At 41.6% G+C, this 26,897-nt stretch overlaps 2 protein-coding genes across 3 annotated transcripts in view; one reads left to right on the top strand and one right to left on the bottom strand.

Annotated features, from left to right (window-relative positions):
* si:dkeyp-14d3.1 (transmembrane protein 132C) overlaps positions 1–4,742 on the bottom strand; it is a 131,123-nt gene extending 126,381 nt beyond the window's left edge. Inside the window, exon 1 of the mRNA XM_023393853.2 lies at positions 3,495–4,742. Within this exon, the coding sequence (XP_023249621.1) occupies positions 3,495–3,540 (46 nt within the window). The 5' untranslated portion in view covers positions 3,541–4,742. The remainder of the gene's footprint in view (positions 1–3,494) is intronic.
* An 8,500-nt stretch (positions 4,743–13,242) lies between these two features.
* On the top strand, positions 13,243–18,121 carry asb6 (ankyrin repeat and SOCS box containing 6). Of its 2 annotated transcripts, none has more exons than XM_023393849.2 (7): positions 13,243–13,297; positions 13,781–13,930; positions 14,424–14,605; positions 15,618–15,724; positions 15,847–15,955; positions 16,049–16,135; positions 16,858–18,121. In XM_023393849.2, the coding sequence occupies exons 2-7, from the start codon at positions 13,818–13,820 to the stop codon at positions 17,577–17,579; spliced, it is 1,320 nt and encodes a 439-aa protein (XP_023249617.1). In that variant the 5' UTR covers positions 13,243–13,297; positions 13,781–13,817; the 3' UTR covers positions 17,580–18,121. The 2 variants fall into 2 exon arrangements, with proteins under 2 accessions (XP_023249617.1, XP_023249618.1); XM_023393850.2 differs by having other exon boundaries at positions 13,265–13,309.
* The last annotated feature ends 8,776 nt before the right edge of the window (positions 18,122–26,897 follow it).

Below are 26,897 nucleotides of genomic sequence, written 5' to 3'. Positions count from 1 at the left end.
CCCACCCCACAGGCACCCACACACACATTCACAGCCCCTCCCTTTAAAGCTTTTACGAAGATTTCCTTCATTCACCTTCCCTAATCATGAAATTTGATTAAATTGGTTGTGAGATCACGGCAGTTATAAATGGCCTATTAACACAGGGCAGATGTGCTTTGTGGAAATATTATAGGACATTATACTGATGATATATGAATTTATGGGGGCAAAAAAACTCTTTTGACTCAGTGATTGGAAAGCTACAGTGTACGCCTCCCACACACACACTTTAAGTATAATGAGCATGAAAGAGCAGTACAAGGGATTTAGATGAGAGTCCACCTACTCAGTGTGTTTCATAAAACGGTCATTAAACAAACAAAGGTGCACAGTTTGACATACAAACATATAGCGTGAAACGTTTGTGATGGTTGGTAATTACACAGTAGAAAAGTTCAAACCTAGCGTGCGCCGCTGTGCCGCTGTGCCTCTACTCCTCTCTCCTGCCATGAAGAAAAAAACCACAGAAAACAGCCCGGGCCACGCCAAATTGGATTTGAGACAGGGGGAAAAAATCTGCCTCTTTTTATCAGTGTCCTCTGTCACAAATCTCAGAAGTGCACCACAGTGTGCTCAAAGCACAGCTGTAAAATAACCTTGATAAAAATACCACCAAGCCAGGGATTTCCTCTGTTCTTTTCATGTTCTCTGATCCGTAAATAAACACCATAACTGAGTTAACATCAGCTCAGTGACATCACAGGTCTTCACCTAATGCAAGCTCACTTAGGACAGAGACTCATTTAAATCTTAACGACCATATGCTCCTGATGTAAGCATAATTGATGATGTCAAAGGTTTGAAGCAGAATTTAATATTAGGAGCTTCCTGGACTCAATTTTAAATCTTCCAGCATAATAAAAAACTGTGACAGAGAGTAGTTACATTAAGTTGAAATGAAAATATCCGCTGGAGCGTTGATGAAGTCAGACCTCTTAGTTGAGTGGTGATCGTCTTTAATTCTACCAAAACAGTCCAGCTGATTAATTTTAATTAAACATTGTACAATCTAAACCAATGAGAAACAGACATATGACGGGGTGCGAGCAAACACAATCTACAACCAGTTTATGTAGCAAAGCACAAAGACAAACGCGATCAATCTTCATTAATACTGTCGGCTTTCAATTGGAAGTTAACATCTTTTTGCATAAAACTCTGTGTTATTCCCTTGATGACTCATATCTTCCTTTTCTAGTAAATTTCAAAAAGGCTGGCGTTTTCCGTGGAGTATGTCACCACTCTCTCTTATTTCTCGGTCCTTGCTTGCTCAAGGACATGAGTTGCAAGGCTTAAAGGACTGCCAGGGGCAAAAGAAGAGGAGCTGGATGTGTGCCACAGCACTGGGGCGCAGGACCACAGCAGTGGATCATTCTGAAGACAATTACTGATCAAAACTCTCCACTGAGAAAGAGCCGATAGTTTCCAAAAAAAAAAAAACCCTCCAAGACAAGGCACATCCCTTGATGGGGATATAGACGCATGAGGACAGACACATGGCGGAGACAAGAGGCAGCATGGGCTGTGTGCTTAGTACTTAAAGATGTAGACTGAAGGCTATCCTTGCTTGATCCCCTTTTGGATCTTGTTAAGCTCAAGGATAAGATGAAGGGAGGGAAGATTGGATATTCCTCTCAGGAATCCAAGTGAGGTGTCACACTAGAACACACCTTGTGGCTTCAATTAATACAGAGGACAGATCTTTTGAAATATACGAAATAAGGCCAGTTCTCTGAAATCAGAAAAAAAGACCTGTAGTCCTTATCATCACTTTATCACAATGACATTTTATTCAGCAGATTTTTTTTTTTTTTGGCAATATTTTAGTTGTGGTAACTCTCCGCCCTGAAAATATTTCTGCTTTTCTAACAAAAGATATAGTCACAGTGACACCAGAGAATCACGAGATTTCCCTCCCTAATTATGGCTTCATTATGCTGTGCAGGCATTTTTCAAGCATGGATCTGATCCTCTCATTTCCTGGAGTGTGTTATCAATTTTCATCACCATTCACAGTGAGAAGCTGTGTCCTGCAGCTTTATGACACACAATGCTCAATTAGGATTATATTGTGTATGGTTATACGGTGAGGGCCTTGGCATATGGCAAACACCATTAACGTACACTTCAAGCCAGTGAGTCAGCACTCATGAGAGAGGTGCTGTGAAATATCCTCTGAGCCCCAACAAAGAAGCATCATCAAGGTGTATGTGCACAATAGACGTGTGAGATGCAGTCTGAGAGTGTTTAGCTGCAACTTTCTGGAAAAGCATCACCGTTCATTCTATAGGGAATCAGTGAAGGTATTTCTTTTATTATGAACCATAACTGATAAATGATTGGCTGCAGGCTTTTCTATGAATAAAATCAGATGATGACACTTGGTCTCAGGGGGGGAAAAATACAAACAGGGTATGAAAAGTAAGGAATAAGAAATCTGTTTTTCATTGCATCTGATATTAAGTTGACTATTTGCAGCTGCACATCTCAACAGATGGGTTTTGTTTTTTAACTTAAAGGTAACGGTTTCCTCTGTTTGATGAGAAACAAAGATAAAGGTATTATCTGGAGAAAATATTCACAATACTGGGCAGGATACATTTTCCAAACAGCATTTTAGGATTAAACCCTTTTCCCACAAGATAGAAGGGATTCATTAGACAGACCACCAGCTGCACTCAGATCCGTATATTCTGGCTGCAGGGCAGCCAAAGTTAATGCTGCTCTCCTCCAAGAGCCATTAAATGATAGATGCAATATCATGTGCACTGAAACTGAATATTACATTGTCATTATTATAACAAGAACTCAGATGGACAGGAAAAAGTTTTAAATATATATATATATATATATATATATATATATATATAACATGATGAGACATTGTTACTGTCATGTTGTGATTTGAGCTGTGAAGATCTTGCACCACTGCAGGCCTCTGTAACTTCTCCCATAAAATAATTATGGGCTTTTGAGATGAATTTTGATATAATAATCTGACAAGCCACGAGGTAATGAAGCCCCAAAGCCCCTGTTGCACAGGAGAATCCCTGTCATGTTCAAATATTCATGAGATAAATGTTATCTAAGGCCAGAGTCGCTCTGGGATATGTTGTACAGGTGCAGTGGATTCTTCATAATACAAAATATACAAGAGAACAGGTATGAACTCTAATTATTGTCAGGGAGTAAAAGTGAATGAGATGTGTGCAGTATAATACTGTAGGGCACATCAATTCAGACTGTAGCACACTGACACCCTCACATAGCAGTGACTCACAGGATGTTACTGCCCTGCCTCCCCTCTTTCTCAAGTGAGGCTACAGTTGCTACTGCGAAATGTCTGGCTCCACATTGTTTGTTTAAAAAAAAAGCAAAGAAAAAAAAACACATATTATTAGTTAAGAGTGGACTAGAAGACACATAGGCAAATAGGCGGAAATTGTGCTTACCTCCCAAAAGTAACAGCGCCGACTGAAGCGCAAGGATATGCAACATGTTTCTTTGAGCCGTTAGGAAAACAAGAATCCCCCCAAAAATGTGTATGGAAGCCGAAATGGCTTAATTCAAAGAAAGAATCCTACTTTCGCCATTGTTAGTAAAAAAAAAAAAAAATGAAAACGCATCTAGTCATCTTTTTCAGGTAAAAAAAAATGTCATGTCTCATCCAGTCATAGGCAAATGCTAAAAAAAATTGTACAATAGTTTTTCTTTTGAAAACCTTTTCAGTCGTGTCTTATCAACTTGTTTTTGTCCGGAAAATTCAAGAATTTCAGAGAAGGAACTTGCGCGCAGCTTCGCATCACTCTTTGAGGCATCTTTGGAGGAGAAAACGCTTAGATGGCTGCAGGTAAAACCACAATGAAACCACAGTGTTGCTGTGCATTTTCACAATGATTCTCTTTCAGTTCCACAGCAGTTTTATCCAAAAGCAACCAAACTGAAAATGTATTCAATCCCCCCCTGTCTTCCCCCTCAGTTGCTCAGTTTGTCTGCTCTGTATCCTCCACATCACCAGGTTCCTCAATAAGTTGCCTGCTGTGCGCCGCGTACAGTCCAACAATTTGGAACGAATGGAAGCAGTTCCCGCCCGACATCATCTATGGTGAAATGTATAAAAGTAGACAACTTCAAGACGCAACGTATTGGTCTGCATACATCCACACCTTAGGCTACCTTAAGGTTTTTGTGAAGTCCTGGCTGAGCGCAACTCCAGCAGCACTCAGCGGCCACGGCAGAGCGCACAGAGCTCTGCTCCCGGAGCCGAATGTTCCGCTGTCACTTCTAATTAGACTTCGGCACCAGGTGGTTTGAATATTCTGCGAAAGTCCGGTTTCAAAGCGTTCATCTGTCTATGTTTATGTAGACAGGCTACAGGCGACAGTTTCAGTGGAGCTTACGCATTGTCAGCCCGTCCAATGCGCGTCGAGAGGAGCGGAGAGGAAGAAAAGCCTGTGACAATAACAAGCATTTGCACAAATCGGGGGGAGTGTGGCGCTCCGGGAGCACATAACACTCCACTGATGGTCGTGAGAATGAACATCAACATTTTTTTTTTTTTTTTTAAATCAGACACTTTAAACCAAATGATTTCACATTGAAACCAAAGGCTCCTTCTCCTACTCTTCGTCCTCACGCTGGTTTGTCAGCCCTTAAAGTCACACCTTAACAGCTTTTCTAAATACACTTTCCTATCGACGCCCTCTGTGAACAAAAAGAATGACTTTAAAAGTTGTTATCGGGCATGTCCAGAATCAGATGATTGCATGAACGCACCACTTGGCAGGCACTAGCGACCTCGTGTGGCGTGAATGAGGAACTAAAAGAGAGAAAAAAAAAAGGCTTTGTGCTGCTGGAGGAGTGGAGGTGGAGGAGAGAAGGCAGCAGACATCTGACACTGTGGACACTGAAGAGATCACATTAGAAGTCGGAGTTTAAAGTGAATGGAAGAAAACAAGTTACTGATTGTGTTTCCCGTGTTATACTGAGAGAGATGCATTCAATGACTGTAGTGTGTTGAGCAGTGAGTTCCTAATGTCCTTGTTGCATTTTCAGGCTGTTTCCATTAGGATGTCTTCAGTCATACTTATTTCTACTCAGGATCTATCCCAGCATGCACAGCGAACAGCAGCCCTCTAATATGACATAATGGACTACCCTATAAGAGTAGAAACAAAAGGTAATGTATCTTTATCACCTCCAAGGCAAACATCATACGTGGCTTTATACTGTGTTTGTTTGTGCTTTCCTCTGTTTGAATTCATCTGTTGAGACTCTAAAACATAATTGTAGCTGCTAATGAATTCATCAAAAATTGAAACACAGAAAATGAAACAAAATAGGGTCCATTGCTGTAATCTGGTAATTGATTAAACTGTGAGCCACACAGCAGATTTTTTTTCTTTTTTTCTGTGCCGGCCAGATGGTGTTGTGAAAGAAATATAAAGAAAGATCCATGGAAACTAAATACAGAACTATCAGATGCATTGCCCACAGTCTAATCATTCTTTTCCTGTGGATTTGTTTTGCTGCTTGACTTGTCTGCCTGTGCTGTGATCAGTCTAAGTTTAGGACCTCGCATTAATTTGGTTTGCATTTTGATTGGGAGAAAGAGAGTCGTGCTGTTTTGAGATGCAATTAATGTAATCATTACTTGGTACATTTTTTTTTTTTTTTTACAAAAAAAGGCCAATGTTTATTAATTAAAAATAAAACACACAGTAAGGACACCAACTACTTTTCGAACTATTTTAATTGCATAGAACTGAAATCATGTGTGCATGATTTACAAGAACACCACAATGTTGCATGAAAAGCACCAGTTTTATATAATTAAGCTACATGCATATAGAAAGTGGTATCACAACCTATACTTTGAATCTTTACGGGGTGCATTCACCAGTTTATATAAAAAACATCTGGCCAAGAGAGAGAAAAGCACCCAGGACACAGGACTTTCATTCAGACCGATAGAGTTGTACGGATACCGCTTCAGTTGTTGTGAAGATGTTTGTAAAGGTAGCCTAAGCGTGAGTCTGAAATCTCTTTGACCGCTCAACATATAAATCAAATCGTAGTTACAGCCTCTGCATCTGTCCTAACTTTAAGGCATCCCCTCTGGTTGCTTTCCAATTCCAGTTTTCTCCTTAAGGATCCAGGCTTTTATTCCCTCCTAAATGTATGCAATTTGATCCTGGAAACAAACTCACTCTTGTACAGCTGCAAAAAGCATTAGAGGTGGGAGAGGGGATGATGACAAAAGTGTTGATGTAGAGCAGTCACTTCCCTGGCTTTAATGGTGGGCTGGAACATCACTCACACAAAGGTTGGTAGCCGTCCAAAAGTAGCTCATTCTAGAGCTTGACACTCAGTCAAATCCCTTGAAGCCCACGCTACACTGAGGTCCATTCAGCTGCTGGAAATCAGAGGGAGCACCAGACAGAGCCAGAGAGGCTTAGGTTACATCGTCTGTAGCTGAGAGTCATTTAAAAAAAAAAAGTAGCGGAACTCCTCACAGTTCTGCACATGGTAAGTCCATTTCCCAGGATAAATTACCAAGACATTGGCTGCTGTAAAAACACACACACCATCCATCTCCCTCCGAAAGATGATAAGACGCGTAAGATTTGGAAAAATAGAGGGTAGAAGCGAACCGAGGCTATATTTGAACAGTTATCTAGCAGGCAGAAATACAAGCCATTGTGTCTTGACAGATGCGACGTTTAGATCTGCAGACCTCTCCTAGGACAGGTGTTATGACTTTGATGTCTGGAGAAAGGTCTCAAGTCTTTGATGTCTTGAAAAAGATCTGGAAGCTTTCATGCCTTGGAAATAGAGCGAAGACTGAAATGCCAGACACATTCAGATACAACCCACTGCATTTCCATTGTCAGACACACCTATCGCCACATTTTACTCTGGAATGTTTTGGCAACTTAGCTTCATGTTAGGACACACAGTTTCTCTCCAAAATACTAAAACCACTTTCTGGTGTTTAATAAGAAGCCAATAGCTTTTGTGGGATATCCAGATATTAAGAATACCAGATGGGTGAGTAGAAACACACTAGGCTGTGTTTTTGAAGTTTCCCATTGTCACCCCATAACCTTCAGCAGGTCCCCTGTGGCATATACTATCCTCTCCTCTACATTATACATAATGAATCGTCCCCTGTGTCCTCTTTTGGGTGGTATCCTTCATCCATGACCTTAACCAGCCTCAGTGACTTGTCCTCCAGTCAGTTGGTAGACAGGAGGCCCAAATTCATCACCACCTTTCATTCTCCTCCCCTAGCCTATCTGATCTATGATAGCATTAATAATAACCGCTGCAGAATGCCCTGTCACCCTCTGTGCTTTGCCCACTCCCGGTCTGCACAGATTACCACCAGCCATTCACAGCCCATTAAAACTGTATTTACTTATCAGCCTCTCTGGGGCCGTCACTCTGTTTTCAAGACTGATGCCCACAGGGAAGGCAGAGAGTGACCTTCCTATAGCCTACAGTGCTGTAAGTCACCAGTCCCAAATGATTTGTCCTTTATTTTGCTGCCTAAACTCTACTGAAAGCAATGTTGGTGCCTCTTAGTTTCTTTTAAGCAGCTATAATTAACTGTTTTATGTCAAAAGAATAATTTGACATTTCAAGATGATATTCATATTCACTTTCAGGTGATTAATTAAATGAAAAAAAATGATACAACTCTGATATCTGCCCATTAAGTATAAACAAACAACAGATAGTTAGCTTAGCTCATCACAGACTGGAATCTGCTAGCCAGGTTATGTTATATCTATATAGCTTATATGTTATATATATAGCTTGTACAAAAAACAAGGTGTATGATGTTACAGTGGGCCCCTCACTGTGATAAACACATAAAGAATTATTGCCCAGCTGCGCTTGCTCTAAGCTCTGCAGATGCTTTTAGCATCTTTCAGCTCATTGTTTTGGATTTCCAACCCACAACCTTACTGTTTTTGTTTCAGTCTCACTGCTCTCATGGTGACATTTTAAGATGTAGTTTAACATTATACACCTAAAGAGCAAGATATTTTTCTCAAGATTTAGAGGAGATCAAAACCAAAGCTAATGAGCAGTGAATGCTGCACATACACTCACTGAGCACTTCATTAGGATCACTATAGTAATACTGGGAGGGGCCTCCCTTTGTTCTCAAACAGCCTCGGTTCTTCGTGGCATGGATTCCACAAGATGTTGGAAACTTAGCCAAGTAAGTAGACTAGAAGTAAGAAAGTAGCCATTAGAAGATGCTAAAGTGTGGCTATAAAGGGAACCACGTGCTCAGCAACAATACTAAGATAGGCTGTGGCATTCAAACCAACATTCCCCACACCTTTACACCACCCCCACCAGCCTGGACTGTTGACACGGGGCAGGTTGGGTCCATGGATTCATGCGGTTGTGACCCTATCATCTGTGTGCTTCAGCAGAAATCCAGAGTCATCAGACCAGGATAGGTTTTTCCAGTCTTCAGCTGTCCAGGTTTGGTGAGCTTGTGCCCACTGCAGCCTGAAATTTCTGTTCTTGGCTGACAGGTCTTCTGCTGCTACAGCTCATCTGCCTCAAGGTTCTACGTGTTGTGCATCCAGAGATGCTTTTCGGCTCACCACAGCTGTAAACAGTGGTTTGCGCCAGTCTCGCCATTGTCCTCTGACCTCTCAACAAGGTGTTTCTGTCTGCAGAAATGCCGCTCACTGGATGTTTTTTGTTTTTGGCATCACTCTGAGTAACAACTGATGTGAACATTAACTGAAACTCATGACCTGTATCTGCAGGATTGTTTACACTGCACTGCTGCCAGATGATTAGCTGATTGGATAATTGCATAAATAAGCAGGTGTACGTGTGTGTGTTCCTATAAGTTCTTGGTGAGTGCACATTCTCCTTGTGGAGAGAAACATAACTCCAAATGAATGCTAATGTTGTTCCATATCTGCTTGTTGTCAAACAGGCAAATATTTGCAACTAAAAACCTCATTATGTGTCAGTGTTTTCTGCAGTTTTTGCCCCAAAGTGGCCAAAAATCGACTTATTGCATGTTTAATGTAGGAAACCATCACCATGCTTATTGTTTATAGCTCCTACCACCGCTGCAATTTATTCAGGTTCTTTAAAGCCAAACGTTCTATCAAGATAGTGACCACATTATTAATACTTTAATACATTACTCTGCCTCAAAGTACGTCACAGATGTCCTATAGCTGTGGTTGGGTACACTGCATAGGTGCCATTATATTTGACTGACAGCTGAGCAGTCACGATACCATACATGGGACAAGGTGAACTCTCCTCATTCTTCCTTACACAGACAGTTATTTCTTATCAGCCAGAATGTGTCATGGTCTACTTTGGGTGTGCTTAACTTCCCCTGACCTTTAAAAGGGCTGATTATTTCCATCCACAATCTTCACTCGGCAATATGCTGGCAGCACAAAAGGATATTAGGCCCAGACTTGCTGGTCTGATAATTCTAACTCTCAGTGTGGAACTGAAGGAAGCCAAACCACAATGCACTGCCACTCTATTATCATTTCGCTGCCTCCACCTTCACCTTCAGCGTCGGTATTCTATGACCTTTCACCCCGGTGTGCAGCTTCTGCAGGAGCAAAGGAGTTCTGTGTGTGTTCTGTTTTATTACATCTTAAAACTACTTTGTATCCATGGTAATTAACTTCTCCTTTAAGCATCGCCCTCCTGGGAGAAATTACACAGCTTTTGCATACTCCAGAATACTTTTTAAGTACGTAAATCTCCTCGGTGTTGGGAGACTCCCTTGCTTCGGCTCCCCTGGCAGCGCTATTTGATAAAAATAGAGGGATTCCAAAGGGGACCAACAGGTCTAAATATTCAATAGATTCTTACTTTACTTGTGGTAATCTCGTAATCAGAGATTCGAGGGGGTCACATTTATCACCCAGGGAACCAATAAAAGTCTTATTGTGTCCTGCTTCCTTTCACCTCAGGAGGAAATGTGAATCAGATAAATGATGGCCTTGTTTCAAGAGAGGCTCAATCTATTGCCAATGATTTGTGGCCAACAAAGTAATTCTGATACCGTTCTTTGTATTGATAGATGGGGCCTAAATTTAATAAAGAGCCAATTTACTCGTACAGGGTTATAGGAATGGAACTGCAGTTATCTTCCCTCTTTTTTCCCTCTTTGCCTCCATCCTCCAATCGGACTCAAAAATAGACAGCAAGAAAAGGACAAACAGCACAAAGAGTGATGTTTTTGATAAAGCATTGTTCTTAACTACTACCATTACTCTTTGATACCTATAATCCCAGTGAGTTGTTTCCTCACAGTATTGAGAGAGGTTACATTACTATATATCTATGTGAGATGTTTGTGACTTTGTGTGGTTATTTTTTGTCAGTGGGGTTTAATTTTAAGCGTAAAACTTTACATTTTGAAACTTAAGCTCGAGAATTTAACTCGTATTAAGTTGTGCATTTCTTTTTTTCATTTTCCTTTTTTTTTTTTTTTCTTTTTTTTTTTGGGGCCAAACACTACTGGATGTATCATGCCACCTGCTGTTGTCTAACAAGACACAGAATGCTCCTGTAACCACATGGTGGCAAAGGTACAAATTAACTTCAGTGAGAGAAGAGATTGTCTGCTTCACCAGGGAACCCCAACAGGTGTGTGCACAAAGACTTAAGAACTCATCGCCAGCAGATTTGTAAAAGGAGAAGTAAAGCCGGTTATTCATTAGCACATGTCTTGAAAACAGAGGGTAAATTGAGTGTGGTTGGAAAATAGCAAAAGAGCCTTCAGCCACAGTAGAGGGATTCTGAGCAAGCTGCCATCCGTTCAGGGAACAATGCTTTATTGATTGAGTGACTTGAATGTGAAAATAATAACTGTCTTGAAAGTGACAAAATTGGAATTAATCAAACCTTGTTTTCCACTCCAGAGGAGAAGCTCAGCTCTCAGTTTGCCAAATAGATTCTCAGTGCTATTTCTTTGTGTCTCTGCCCAAGTGTGCATTTACATGATGGGTTATGCTTATTTTCATGCATGTGTAGACCTGTGCACTCTGTGATTCCAGGCTGCAGTCTGTTTGCCTGTGCTGCACTGCTGCCACCTAAAGACCTAAACTTTGAATCGACCATTATTTGCTCAGCAATCAGACAGCATACTGTACTTCACCTGCATAATACACACACAGCTGCAGTCATAGAGTTCAGATGATGAAGTCATCCTATATGATTTATTTATTTATTTTAATCTTACTCAACAGAATCTCACACCTTACTAGTACATTGTAGGTACAGTATGGGCTTCCTAGAGAGTGCTATTGTAATGCATATTGCAGGTTTTCCACTGTCTCCACTGTCCCAGCAGCCCATATTTAACACATGCTGTTTGTTTTCTTGCAATTCACCATTCAAGGGAACAGTGTTTCATTTATTTTACTGGTGGTCTCACACTCTTAAAGAGGATGTCTCAGTTTAACTCATGTGTCTGTCTACCTCAGCAGGACATTTATTGCATCGCTTTCCAAAACATTACAACACGGTATGTCAGCAACAACATATGTTGTGTTAAAATGCACTGTCATTAACATGACCTGCCTTCAAAATCAGACACAGATGTGTTAAAAAAAAGACATCTTTTGTGAGAGAGAACTCCTCAGTAGTTGTCAAAACGAGCCATCTGTCACCAAACCCCGACACGGCAGGGTTTTTTTTTTTTGCAAAACAGGACAAATGCAACTGTTAGCAACCAGATGCTGTCAGCATAATGGAGTAGTTGTCAAAAAATAAATAAATGCAGCTGTCTCTTGTGCTGTCTAATGTGCCATATGGACAAACGAAACCTGTGTTTCAGCCGTCTGAGTTGGTGGTATCACATTTTTTTCAGTAAGAACATCAAATTGAAAGGATCTGATTTTTGCTAATCAATGATTTGATTGCTGGAAGAAATTGACATAATGAAAAATGGTTTGTTTAATACATAAAAGAACATGACAGATACATTGTAGTGAACTAAATTATATTAATTCTAATTAAATTTGACATCCATAGCTTCACATATCTAAAAAATGTTTTCTGTGTTGCTGACTGACTTTTTTAATGCATACTCACAGTTTACTATTGGGATGTCTGTTTAATGGAATATTTTTAAAAGCCTGTGCTGTTTCCTGAGTAAACCTTTGTAATTATCCAGGCTTAGCACCACAGTTAATGGTGTTACTGACAATATGGCTTAGGTCCAGTATTTTGTTTTATCTGCCAGGTGTTTTTGAATTTTTCATGATATAATAATGTAAGAACCACAGGTCAGCACGAATGGTGGAAAGTAAGTGCATGTACTCAAGTATTGCACTTCTCAAGTAGCCTGAGGTACTTCTACTTTACTTAAGTATTTCCCTTTTATACTACTTTATCCTTCTACTCCACTACATTTCAAATTAGATATTGTACTTTTTACTATCTATCTGACAGCTGTAGTAACTAGTTACTTTTCAGTTTAGATATTAAACAAATAAAAACCTTCTACACATTTTAATTATTAAATCAGTGGTTCTCAACCTGTTTGGCTCTGGACCACTCACATGTTTCAGATGTCTATGAGTTGTTAGCAGTTCCACACACGAGACACTGCTCCTTTAAACTTCTCAAATGGTTTCATGACAATAATTGTTCAAATGAAGCAGAGATGACAGAAAAGTACTAAAACTGACCTTTGTGCAGCAGAACAGTATTTTCTGATTTAATCTTACAACCCCTCCGATTCATACCTACATGTATATCAAGTATCTAAAGTAGATTAAATCACCTCCACATCGACCTGGCACAACAATAAAATATTACTTTTATATTAGTGCATCAGTTAATGATACTATGTAATATACTGTATAATGATATATAATGATTAGCCACGAGGGCCCCTTTAGTTTAAGTATTTTTTACTTATAATACTTTAAGTATAATATTTTTTCTGATAATAATTCTGTACCTTTGAGAGAATGATCTCAGCAGGCTACTTCTTCCAGCACCGGTCAGAACCATCATTTCAGGAGAAATGGATTTGGAAATGGAAATGGAATGGAAAGAATTTTTCCCACGAGAAAATATACTGGATAAATATTGATATTATCATATTATGAACGACGGAGTGTAAAGAGGAACCCTCAGTGCCGCTGAGCTTTAAAGGGGAATGAAAACACTGTCGGATCGATGTGGGCGTGGTGGCAGCTTCCTGTTTTGAAGGCAAGCGACTAACGTGAGTATCAGAGTGAGTTTCTAATAACTTTCCTCCTTGAAGTGATTCTTATCAAATACCGATAAACCATAATTTAGCAAGTAAATGATAATAGATAGAGTAAATTTAGCCAACAACGCTAGCGTCAACTGTGACGTTTAACATTTACCTGCTAACTAACAATATAACTTCTTTCTTAGAGCATAAATACAGGTGTCGTAAGTTAGCAAGCAAAATGTCACGTTTACGGACATGAGGAATAAAGTGGTTGTGTGAGCATAAATTATATAGTTACATTTATTAGGATAATGTGATATTCTGTGAAGGCTACAAAGTGTTTACCTTAGCAAGTTAGCGTAATGTGTCGCCCGTTTTTTTTCATTTGTCAGCTGAACTCCAGAGATAACTGAAGCCCCTGATAAGACTTTCATTCTCTCTGACACTGACACACCCTCTGTCTTTAACTTGTATGTCTGTGTTTTTTTTTTGTTTTTGTGATATCAGGGACTGATTCGCGAGTGCTGTGACGAGCGGAGGAGCCATGCCTTTCCTCCATGGGTTTCGAAGGATCATCTACGAGTATCAGCCGCTGGTAGATGCTGTGATGTGTGTTGTTGGACTGCAGGGAGGAGATGGTAGCAGCCAGGAGGAAAGGTAAATCTGAAGCCTTAAGTATTGCTGGAGTGACTGTTTATGTTTTGTCAATGCAGTAACAAGTTGCGTCACAGAGGTGATAAAGAAATTATACGTTTTTCAACTGCCATTTGTCACTTGTTAATACTGTTCATATTTTATGTATCTGAGCGTATTCTACTCTTTGCTGTTATTTATATATCACCATACATATTATTTTGCACATTATTGCTTTTTGCACCTTTGGTTAGATCGTTATAGGACTACACAATTAATTGAAATATAATTGAAATTGCAATACGGCCAACTGCAATATCAGAATCGAAGTATCGTAGTATTTTTTTTGCATATCGTGCAGCCTTCGATCCTAAACTGCATTTTGTTGTCTCAGACATCTGTGCAATCCAAGACTTGCAAGGTTAAAGTAACTACTTCTAACTTCATTTTCAGTGGCGGTTTGTAGCACTCATTCTCTGGTTGAAACGTTGGTGCTTCTTTCTGCTCTTGTGTGCAGAGTCAGAAGCCCCGAGGATGAGTCCGGTCTGTGTAGTCCTCTAGTGGAGCTTCTGGAGCGAGAGTCCCAGTCAGAGGTGTTTGTAGAAGGTATCAGCTATGCTCTGTTTAAAGTGGCGGAAAGGGGACTTGTGTACGCAGCTAAAATCCTTATACGCTATGGAGCTTATCTAAACTTTGAAGGTGAGTAATGATTAGGGAATTCTTCTGCTTATTTCAACAATTGATGTTGATGGTTTTAAATAACTTTGTCCTCAAATGATGTGCAGTGCAATCAGTAAAAACATGGTTTACTGATTTCTAGTGGTATCTAACACCAGGTTCAGGAACAGCAGGCGTATTACTTCCAGTAATACACCTTGAATTTAGATTGTTGTAAGTTTAGGTCCAATGACACATTTGTGAGGACTGTGAAAGGTAATTAGTTTTCTAGCGTCCATCTTGTTTTTTTGTGTGATGATGGCTCCCTGGCTGCTCCACGCACAATTATTTCTGCTCTAAATTCATAAAGAACATTTAATGACAGATTCCACTTCAAAACATGAGTGGACCTGCTGTTTTCCTACTTTAAACAAGTAACTGCACATGTATAATGAGCGAGTTGTCATCCGTATACACTTGAGAGATAAGTCCCCCTTTTGCAAATTGCAATGGAAACTTGCCAGGGCTCAGCCAAACTCTGCTGTGGTGACCTCTGGTGGTTGTAGAAATGTGTTTCCCCAGGGACATAATTAGGGGATCCATGCAGAGGCTGCTTCATTCATCTTTCACATTTCTTGGATGCCTCTTTCCAGGAAGTTAACACTGACAAATGCTCGCTCAAAGCATGCAACACTCTCAAGTTTCTCTATACTTTTTCAAGAATCTGATATTCTTTGTCTTCATGTTGAAGAATAGGCACTGTGCTGAAGCAAGAGCTTCAGCACAGTATATATGGGGACAATATACATGTATATAGGGAGTCAGTCTGGACATTGTTAATATTGTATAGATAAAAGAAAATGATAAGAAGAGAATCGGTTCCTGGGCCCCTGGGAAACCAGGTACAGGTGCAGTTCTGGTACCTGACCACCAGAGTCTATGAAGGTTGTTTTGCTTAGCCTACATACATTTAAAGAAAATGGACTCATCATAAATCTTCATCTGTCTGATTCATATTTCCTCCCTGTGATCGAGTGTGTTTCCCATTCTCCAGACCCAGTGTCATACTACAATCCACTACATATAGCAGTTTTGCGGAACAGGCCAAATATGGTGAGGCTGCTGGTCGGGCACGGAGCTGACATTGAAAAGAGGGACAGGGTGAGGCAACTGTCTAACTTAAATGAACGAGTGTCCGTGTCGTCTCTTGTTCTCATTGAACCCTCTCTGACTTTCTTTTTATCGTTTCATGTAAATACTAAATCCTATGTGTTATTCGGTAGATCCATGAGAGCAGTCCCTTGGATCTTGCCAGCGAGGAGTCAGAGAGACTGCCCTGCCTGCTCACCCTGCTGGACCTCGGTGCTGATGTCAATGCAAGGGATAAACATGGTAAATTTACATTGCCCAGCTTGATTCCAAAACATTGATTCAGTCACTCATTCATTCATTCTGACACTGATTTATTTGGTCTCGTCTCCAAAGGGAAAACTCCTCTGCTCCATGCTTTGGCAAGCAGCGATGGACTGACTGTGCACAACACAGAGAACATCCAGCTTCTTCTTCAGAGAGGTACTGACTGCGTAACGGCCCTCATCTTCTCTGTGCCTTCTTGTCCAGTAATACCCTCTCAAACAGTATCATGGTTGAACCACTACATATAGAAACTTGTGTTAGTAAGCATAACTACCCACCCCTATGCATTTTGAGCTCAAATGAAACTATCAGTGGTTTTCAGGCTAAAATACACACATACAGTTTTTAACACAACAAAAAACGGAGCAGGACCAGTCCTGTGATCCAGACTGAAGTCACTGACACGACACACAACAGTATAGCCCTCATGACAAACTAGGCAGTGTGGAATTGAAAGACATGGGCATCTAGAATATCTGATGAAAGATGCTAGTACGCTGCATTATGGGAAATATAAGATCCACTGTTTTCAGAACTTGAGCCATAACAAGGCCTAAAAGTCAGGATATATTTTTCTCCATTTCTACAATTCTTTTTTTTTTTTTTTTTTTTTTTTGCCTGTCATCCAACTTTATGGAAGTACAGTACTAAATTGCAGCGATGGCTCAATTTAAAAGTGGTAACTCGTAAATCAGTAACTTCATAGTAACCTAAACAATAACTGATGAGACATTGCTAAATATCGTCCATTGGCAAATTGGCTCTTTGTTTCAGTGACACTCTCTTAGACACGCATTCTCCAATGTTCACATGACAGTGGCTAAATGTTTTAGATTTGATCACCAGTGTGGCTCTGAGTGACACTTTCTTCACTACAGGTGCTGACGTGAATGCTGCAACTGTAGACGGTGAAACAGTTGAGTCCTCACTGGTGTTTCTGGTGAAGGAGGCCCTCGAGGCCAACATGGAGGACGCTGCTGCGATTGGTAACTTCTGCCTGAAAACCACACAGCTCCTGCTGGCTCACGGCGTGGACCCCAGCTGCTGTCTGAGTGAGGATGGCGAGCCCTCTCTGACACAGACAAGCCTGGAGTACTTTGACCGTCTCTTTCCTCTGGCTGTGCTCTTAATGCAGAGCGGAGCCTCTTTGGTGTGCTCCTATCACGGCGGCTCCTGTTGGTCAGGTTACAGCCTCCTTTTCCAGCGGCTCCAAACAGCCCTGGAGCAGTGCTCTGATCAGAGTCACGCCTCTGAGCTCCTGGAGCAAGCTGAGGTGTTGCTCGACTTAGCGAGGGTAAACATGCCCGCGCTACATCTGCCTCTCAGGCTAGAGCTCCCTGTGCCTGGTCAGGACCCTCACCCATATGCTCAGGCTCTGGTTGACCTGCACAGCCAGGTAGTAGAGCATGAAGCGAGCCCTCCTGCTCTGCGATGCCTTTGCAGGGCATTTATAAGGAGCCACCTACAGCCCTGGCCACTGGAAGACAGAGTCAAAGCCCTGCCGTTACCAGACAGACTGAAAGACTTTCTTGTCCCTGAGCACACATATACCCCAAAACCTGGCTGGGACTGCTTCAAGCCCCAACAGAGCCAACGCTGACGATGTAAGCTACTGCCTACTTTTTGTTCTACCTAAAAAATCTGTAATGAAAGACTGAACAGGCCTGAAGTCATTTGAATAACATGTCTGGACATTTGTCCAAAAATGAAGCTAAACCTAACAAACCATTGAGGCCTTTGTTGAATTCTCATTGTGTATCGTCTGTGCCAAATTTACAGACAAACGTGTGTATGTTTACTTCAACATACAAAGATCTGTATGTACAAATAAGCGTTTTGAATTGTAAGTTGTCAATGTTATTAAACCCTGCAGTACAGCTGAGTGAAGCAAGTTCACGTGTAAAGGATGTTGCAGTACAAAATAAAAGCCACCAGATGGCACTGTTGCTCCTGCATATCAAAAGTAGCTCAGATGCCAGGGTCAAAGATTCAGTTATTCTCAGTGCAGCCTATTAAAGTTGTTCTAGCGCAGTGAGGTCCATCTATATTTTATCTCCTCGACATGATGGTGTGGCATTGTGGAATTTGTGTATCTTCTGGCTTATCAAGAATGTGGACCAATAAAACACATCACATGTTCCACCTACAGCGTCCTGATGCGTGTATACAGTAAATGCATGTTGACATTATATTGTTTGTCAACATATTACTGTTTTGAACTGACCAGGTAGCGGCAGTGCAGCGCTGAATACGACTCTTAACACTCACCGGCTAACTGTTTATAGGGGAATAATCGCTGATATATATTTGTCTCATGATTGTGTGCATACACCAAACATGAGTTGAGTGAATGCTAGAATAAAGAAGCGGGGATAAAATGGTACAACACTGCAGGAAGAGTGTGCATGTAGATGTTTTAACATGGTTTCACTGTGACATAATGTAGCTGCAGCTGCTGCTGGCGTGGAAAATTTTATTAAGCATTCTTAATGCTTATGTATAAATTTAGGGGAATTTACGGTCCCTTCTTTCTTCTTTTTTTTTTTTTTCCTGTCCATCCCGTCTTTGGTAATCAAACAAACAGCCCCTGAAAGAAGCGTACTGTGATGGTACAGGAACACCATAGGGTACATATGTGTTTGCATCCATGTGTGTGACGAGCAAACTAAATAGGACATTGTGTTACACAACTAACCCCTTCCTGACATTGCTGAAGCTGGAGTGGCTCCAAGGCTTGCAGGCGCTCCAGCTCCTCTTGGTTATCTAGGTCACAGCCTCTGAGGAGAAGAGCCTCAGCAGCAGCAGCAGCAGCCCTGCATGACACACGCTTCACTCTCCTGTCTGTCTGAATCTCCCTGCATAGGCTTGACAAAACCTCAACACTGGCCTTGGTCGAATGAGGGAGAGAGGGAGGGAGAGGGGTTGCAGGAGGCAGAAGAGTGGAAAAAAAGAAAAAAAACGTTAAAGATACAGAGACGGCATATATGGAATGGTTGTGGGAGCACTCATGGAGGACACATGGAAATGGAAATGGCAATGTTGGATTACATTTATACAATACACTAGCTGTAGGAACATAATCCACCCAACCAACAATCACAATGCTGGGAAGAAAAAAAAAACATTCTTCTTCCACAGAGTCCAATCCCTGCTTGTAGAAGGTGATAGAATAGAGATAGTGGGGGGAGGGCTAAGCCAGTACTCTCCATCCAGCATTTATTGGAAAACTGTGCGAGTGAAGCTTGGTACTGAAATTAGTTATTGATCTATTCTCTCCCTGAAGCCCATGGGTCTTTCCCACCACACCTGCTCATTCTCTCATAGCCTTTTCTTTCACCGCAACCCATTGTAGCTTTCAACCTTTGCTTCGAGCTTCAGTGTCATTTTGCCTGTTTAGTGGTTCTTTTATTTTCTCCAAATCACCTTCTCACGCGGAGAAGTTATCTCAAAATGAGATCCTGATAATGTGATATCTACTAGAAAGTTTGATGTTTAAAAAGTAAAATCTGAATGAGCTTTGGAGGCAGTGAACAGCTCAAGACTGGTTGACAAAACAACACTTTTTAGTTACAACTTTTTTTTCTTCATAGTGTAGAAAGTGAGGACAATTATTCCAAAACTAACTTACTGAATTATGACACAATCAAACCTTATATGTAACTTCCTTGGTCTTTATTTCAATATGTAGTTATTTCTTTACATAATGTTCTTCTCAGTATGAGCCAGTTCCTGACACCATCTTTTCTCATCATACGCACCACAGACTGAAGAATATGGAAGTTTCATTCACGTCATACTTGCAAGAAATGTAATGCAGCACAAGGGCATTTAATAACACATAAGATGACACTAAGATGAAATAATGAGCAAAAAATAAAACCCACTGCACTGCGTGTTGCCTGCCAGGAGCCATGGAGAATAATACCAATTTGCTTTTGAAAAGCTATAGGAAATGTTTCAAATGTATACAGTTTTTTTGTTTATGTCGGTTGCTTGTTGGCTGAGTTCCTAGTCTGGCCCTAACTTTTTCATTAACCACCACGTCACCAACTGAAAGACATTGTGGTCTGTGCCAGACCTTTTCTTCTATAGAGCAGAGCCTGTGCAGAATGTGCATCTCCTTGTCTTTCACTAGACATTGTCTAGACACGGGATAATTGCAGACATCACTGAACACTCAGCTGCTGCCTGAGACCTCATGGGAGTTGAGGTGGACTTTGGAGGGAAATGGCCAGCAGTCAGCGAGGGGGTCACGCCGCAACACACGCATGCGTGTTCATGTGCTTGCCTGTACATCTATACATACTGCTCTGGATGTGTTTGGTGGTGTGAAGGCAAGCATGGATTCGTCCGTGTGTGTGTGGGAGAGAGAGAGAGAGAGAGAAAGAGAAAGAGAGAGCATAGACATTGAAACACACAGTGCTCATAACCGCAGATGTGGTGACTTCATCAGAAAAAAATGTACCCCCGTCCTATTGCTCCACTAACGTTGATGGAGCTCACCAAAATTAATGGCTGTTAATACTAAGAGAAGAAAGCAAATTCTCACTGGATATCAACATATTCTGCACTTCTGTTGGTTTCCATACAGTCTCCTATAAGATTATTGTTGTTTGGCTTATACACTTTTAAGTGTGGAGCTTTGAATGGGCGTGTGTGTGTGTTGTGGGGGTGTCGGTTGGTCTGTCGGTTGGTCTGTTGGTTGAGAGATGGTCGCAGGTCGCGGAGTTCACCCAGGGCATAGGACTGATCTCAGTGGGGGTGGATTGGATGCAGGATAACTGAATCCTGTTGGGGCAGGCCACCGTCTCATTCTGCTCCAAGTGTTGGTTCCTCCTTCAGACTGACACATACTGACTGTTATGTTCACCAGTCATAAGATTGGGGTCATAATGGGGTTTTTGTTTGCTAGATATATTTTTTGGGGGGAAACTATGTTAAGATATAAATGTCATAACTTGTCAGAAAATTGGGTGAAATACTTTTTTTGTCCACTATACTATCTTATATATGTATATGGGGTTCTTTTTTTTTTAGGTACCATTCCAGAACGTGTTCTACTACATGCCGATTGTTTTTTTCTGTTGAGCTTACGTGTCTGCGCTCTTCCAGTCTCTTTGGAGAGAAAGAAAAAACAGCTCCAACAAGTCAAGTAACCAGACTGTTACATACAAGTATTAACACAAGTCTGTTTTTGTTCGTCAAGGGGTAATCATATGAGAGTGTAGCACACCAAAAAGTTACAATTCCATACTCCAACTCCTATTTTAGAAGCACCCAAATCCACCACCCTCTACATTTCTACAACTGACGCCATTTCACAGAAATTCCAGACAACTGGCGCCTGAGCTCTGCCTCCAAGAAGGACATGATGAATAGGACACACCCTTGGTATGCTAGTGAATGGTAGAATATATGGCACACTGCAGTGTTACAGCCTAGATTCATTACAGCCTCTCGTCCTAACTCTTTTCAGTGTCGTTTTCTCTGCTTTTCTCCCCCTTGCGTTTCATGCTGCTCGCCTATTTTTAAAAGCTTGAATTTGAGTGAAATGCACTGAGGCACCAGTAAGGCGAGCTACAGCTCTTTCCAGCGCTGGTTCCTGATCCACCTCTTTGTTGTGGTCTATGCATGCCTGCTCTAGTCACATGACTGCGTTTCTATGGCAACTCGGGTTTGAGTAATCATTTGCGTTACGACCTTTATTCCCTTGAGGAAAGGGGAGGGGGAGGTTAGACTGAGCCTGTAGAAAGAGGGAGCAAGAGGAAAGAGAAAAGACAGGCAGAAGGGGAGCGGCAGAGAGGCGCAGGGAAGGAAAATAGGCAAAAAACAACGGCTGTAGAGGGAAAATCTTGCCTTTTCTTTTGCCTTTATATTTTGTATGTTGTCTCTTTCTCTTCATACTGCACGCCAACCTCTTCTTCACCATATTCAGTGGTCGGGGGGGGGGGGGGGGGGACAAAAGCCTGCCACTAAATACTGGGTGGTGTGCTTCAGTTTCACCATTATATCTTTTGTGTTGTGAGTCACTCTGACTGGGGCAGGCGAGTGAGTTTGGTTGGAGAGGCAGCAGGCATGTATGTTTCATAAGGGCCTACACACACACACACACACACACACACACACACACACACACACACACACACACACACCTCCCCTTCGTTTCTTCTCAGAGGAAAAGCAGCACTGTGCCACATGTGCAAGTCTCAGCAGAAACAGATTCTGTATGTTCCTGTTTCTTGCTCTCCCGGCTGCGTTGTCATGGTTACCGAGCTAGTCCACCAAGGCACGCAGCTCCTCTCACTCTCTCTCACTCTCTCTCTCTCTCTCTCTCCCTCCCTCTCTCCCTCCCTCTCTCCCTCTCTTCACCGTTGGGTGATTCAACCCATCAGTTGGGTTGTGTCATCTCCTAGATGGAGTTTCTAGCTCCCACATCTCTTAAATGGAGTTTTTCAGTTTGGGCCTGTATACCAATTGGATTCTAGTTTGAGAAAATGGAATAATTGTGTGTGTGTGTATGTGTGTGTGGGTGTGGGTGGGGTAAATGGGTGGGTTTTGTGGGTGTCTTTTATCAGCAGTGGGGGGGGGATCCAGCATTGACAGGAGGTGGGCTCGACTGGGGGGCTGGTGATAGACACTATGGGGGTTGTGGAGGTGGTGGTGGTGGTGGTGCTGGCTGCTTCCAGGTGCCTGTGACTGGGGCTGAATATGAATGAGGGGCCCCGGTTCTCCAGAGATGGCGGCTGGGGAGAGAGCTGCTAAAACCAGAGACCAGTGGAGCCTGGCTGGTTGAGAGGCCCCCACAAGCTGCTGACAGGAGCAGGAGCTAGCCATCACGTTAATTAGCGTTTTTACTCTAGCAGCGGCAAATAGGGGGAGTGGGTTAGAGAGGGATGTGGGGGTGGTATATGACTCATAGACACTGTATGGTTTATTCATGATGGAGGAAGGGGATGTGTGTGTGTGTGTGTGTGTGTGTGTGTGTGTGTGTGTGTGTGTGTGTGTGTGAGAGAGAGAGAGAGGAAACAGACATTTGATTTGCGCACAGTTCTCTGTGTGCGTGCGTGTGTGAGTGTGTGTGTGTTGCCTTAGTAGATCACTGATTGGCACCAAGCCAAGATATTATTATGTCTTGAACATAATATCAGACATTCATTGTTATTTTCTCTTTTTTTTCTTCTTTTTTTCCCCACAATTTTACAATACACATCTGAAATAAATTCCTTTTATTCGAAACTGGATCTTTCCTGTGATTTTGTGATACATACAGTCAGGTCCAAAAGTCTGAAACCACTTTCCCATTCAAGTGAATGGGAAATGGGCTACTGAAGACTGTCAGACTATTGGACCCAACCGTATATGTAACAGGAAGTTTTTCACAACACATGCTAAGATAAAGTTAATACGAGCCACAGACTAGGAGTTGTTATTATTTATTTCTGTTTATTTCCGTATTACATTATTGATCACAGGCGTTTGAGGCCTGTCTGGGACGCATCAGACTGATGAAATGGGTTAAAGGTGCCTCTCTCATGGGTGACCTGACCTTGTCTCCTCTGCCTCAGCCCCTGACAGTGATCCTCACCCCCCGGAGAGATGCACAGGATCAATAGATTGGTCTTTTACCCACACCAATCACCCAGGACTCCCTATCCAGGTCGAGCAGAGCTGAGGAGAGGAGCTGCTGCAATATATAGAACATTCCAGAAGAAGCATCTCCTCCTCAGTCTGTTAGCTTGCTTCATGCCAGAGCAGGGATACGAAGGCTTGTGTGCTTGTTTGTTTGTTGTTTGTGTGTGTGTGTGTGTGTGTGTGTGTGTGTGTGTGTGTGTGTATATAAGAGGCTGTAAGGGGGAGTTACATTACAGCTATGCTATTGTCTAATTGTCTCCTCTTATCATTAGTGACAACCATGACCTCTGTTATTGGCATATCTGCATTCTGCCTGCACTGCAGAGCCTCCACCACACTACTCGCAGCGTTTTCTCTCCCAAGAGCGGCAAGGCCCTCATAAATACAAACACAATCTCTCCTACACCTCCTGACTGCAGGACAGGACTCCACACATATCTGCCCGTGGAGCGCAGCCCATTTGCATACATATTAAAGTGACGCCTCAGAAAAAAGGAAGAGAGAGAAAGAGGGGGGAAGAGGGAAGGAGGGGAGGGAAGGGGAGGGGAGGGGGAGAGAGAGAGAGCGGGTATATGCAAACAAGGCTTTCATCTAATATGCAAGAACCGGCATTGCTCTGGCATAAATCTGCATCTGAGCTCAGGCAAAGAGAGCAGAGCCCATTTGACAGTAAATGGGCTAGGGATGGCTGTCAGATGCACAGGGGAACACTGCGTTACCCCACAGAGAACAGGGGCGATTGATCAGTATGGTGTGTCACATATAGCAAGAACAACAAGGTAACAATAGTACATACTAAGTAAAACCTATGGAGGGAATTAGAGGAGAAAAAAAAATGAGAGTATGTCCAGAGAATATGGAATGCTTAAAGGAATAGTTCAACGTTTTGAGCAATACGCTTGTTTGTTGTTTAGTATTTATGGATTAAACAAACATATAACCATAACTTGTTAATTAGTCAATTTTAGAGGCACTGGTAGGTACAATGTGTTACCTTTGGACATGTTGGGGAATGAGAGTGAGAGTGGATCTATCTTCTCATTTCACTCTCAGCAAGAAAGCAAGTGTAATTAGAACATGTTAGCGAGCTGGCACGTCATTCAGAGATTAAGGTATAAGGTATATGGACCAAACTACACATAAACTTTATACTTGTTAAACATAAGCATGTTACCATTATAGCTGTGAGCATTTTAGCATGATGATATTAACTTTCAGCTAAGAAGCACGGCAGAGCCACACAGAAGCACGAGCACAGCTATAGACTCGTAGGCAACATTCACACCAACATTCAAAAATAATGCAGTCCTCATTCATTTGAACAGGGGAAGTGTTCTGATTGTCCAAAACACTGCTGCATCGTGTATTTGTAAAAGTGTACGTAAAAGTTAAATGTGTGTTTATTTAGTTTTTATCATATTCAATCCATACAATCATCTTCAAACAAAAAAAGACCATTTGACAAAAAGACAAAACAAAATCTCGGTGGCAACAAACATTAAAGAGCCTCTTTATTTATTTATTTATTGGAACTTGACCTGCTTATTTATATGGAAAATATTACATTCAATGCTAATGGACTAAAAAGAAACCACAAGTACAATAATTCAAAACAGTATTCAGACACTACATTGAATCATTGCATGGACTAAAGAGTAGTAAAGCAATGAAAACAGTGGAAACTTGTGAAGCCTAAAATAATTTTCTTTAAGTTGAATCTGGTTCAGTTCTTCTTGCAGTGTCACATACACGCAGGCGTGCGTCACGGTTGGATTACTTTGTAACATGAACGCTGTATTTTTGTTGTTCACTTTGAGATCATCGCGACTAAAGATAAGTTGTAGAATCCTCTAGTCTTCGAGTATTACGAACCACTGTTTTGGCTCCAAATAAGCTTTTCAACACATAAATTCCTACCCCCAACTGGACTTTTCAGATTATTTTTTTCATTGTCTCACTTGTATTTGAAAAAAATATGACCCCAAAAAGCGTGGCTTTTTCAATGTGATCATGTCCTTAGATTTGGTTTACCTTTAGACACAGCCAGGCTAGTTTTTTGCCCCAGTTTCAAGTCATTATGCTAATCTAGGCTAACTGGGTGTCGCTACAGCTACATATTTATCATACACATAACTGAGTGGTATAAATCTCCTCATCCAAAAAACATATTTAACCAAAACATAGAGCTGTTCCTGTCCTGTATGTATGCCGCATGATGATCCCATCATCTTGTACTGAGAAGTGCAAGATAATGGGATGTTTAACACCTCAACAACATTTTTGCACAAACATAAGTAGAGCACATGATGGCAGTGCTAAAGCAATAAAAAGTGCACTAGTGAAACTTTACTTACTGTCTTCAGAATCTGGAGTGCTGCCATGAGCTCTGGGTTTCCCCTAACTCTGTGACTATTTCATGTTGGACACCCTTGAACTCCCTTTCCTGTTTTCCTGCCTGAGCATGTCGCATTGAAGCACGCCATTCTGTCTGTACAGGTGATCTTACGCACAGGAAATGGAAACTCTGAATGTGCATGTGTTGCGTGTACGTGTATGTTTGTGTGTGTGTGTGTGTGTGTGTGTGTGTGTGTGTGTGTGTGCGGTGTTTGTGCGTGTGTGTGTTGGAGTAGTCGGGGAGGGCGTGTGTGTGTGTGTGTGTGCGGGGGGGGTGAAACAGGATATGTTGGGAATAACACAAAGCACAAAAAGTGTCACATGATCTGAAACACAGGGTAGATTTATTTGGCTTCAGAAAGAATCTGTTGCATGTGGTTTGGAGGAGAGAATGTTTTCCTTCTTTGCTCTCAGTGTGCTCAGACACAACACATGGAAACATTTTCTGAGAGGCCATGGGTCTGTGAAAAAAAAAAAAAAAAAAAGCTCCAGACATTTTATTTCTTCTCCCTCTTTTCATAGTTTTTTTGGGTCCTTTTTTTTCTCAAACTGATTGAATTACATACATCTGCTTGCCACATGTAGAAATATTCCCCTAATGAATATTTGTGATGCACTCTGGGATCGTGACGTGCAATTAGCAGATATGTTAATACTTTATTTTGGTGAGAATCAACGGTTAGGGTGCTCTACCAAGTGGTGGGCTTTTTTCTCTTTCCATGCGAGTGTGTCGGGGATATATCAATGAACATCCTATTTACGGCCTCTATTTCAGTCTGTAATAAATACACCTCCACTCACATGAGACAGTTGCATGTCTGCTCTATTGTCTGCCATAAATATGCTGGAAGGGTTGGTTAAATATTGATAACACCAATTTTCTGCCCCCCAC

This window comes from Seriola lalandi, unplaced genomic scaffold, assembly GCF_002814215.2.
Source record: "Seriola lalandi dorsalis isolate HSWRI2012SDOR001 ecotype SW California unplaced genomic scaffold, Sedor1 jcf7180002054945, whole genome shotgun sequence".
In the NCBI taxonomy this organism is placed as follows: Eukaryota; Metazoa; Chordata; class Actinopteri; order Carangiformes; family Carangidae; genus Seriola; species Seriola lalandi.
Note: the sequence above shows the minus strand (reverse complement) of the source record. Positions and strands in the feature narration are given on the sequence as shown.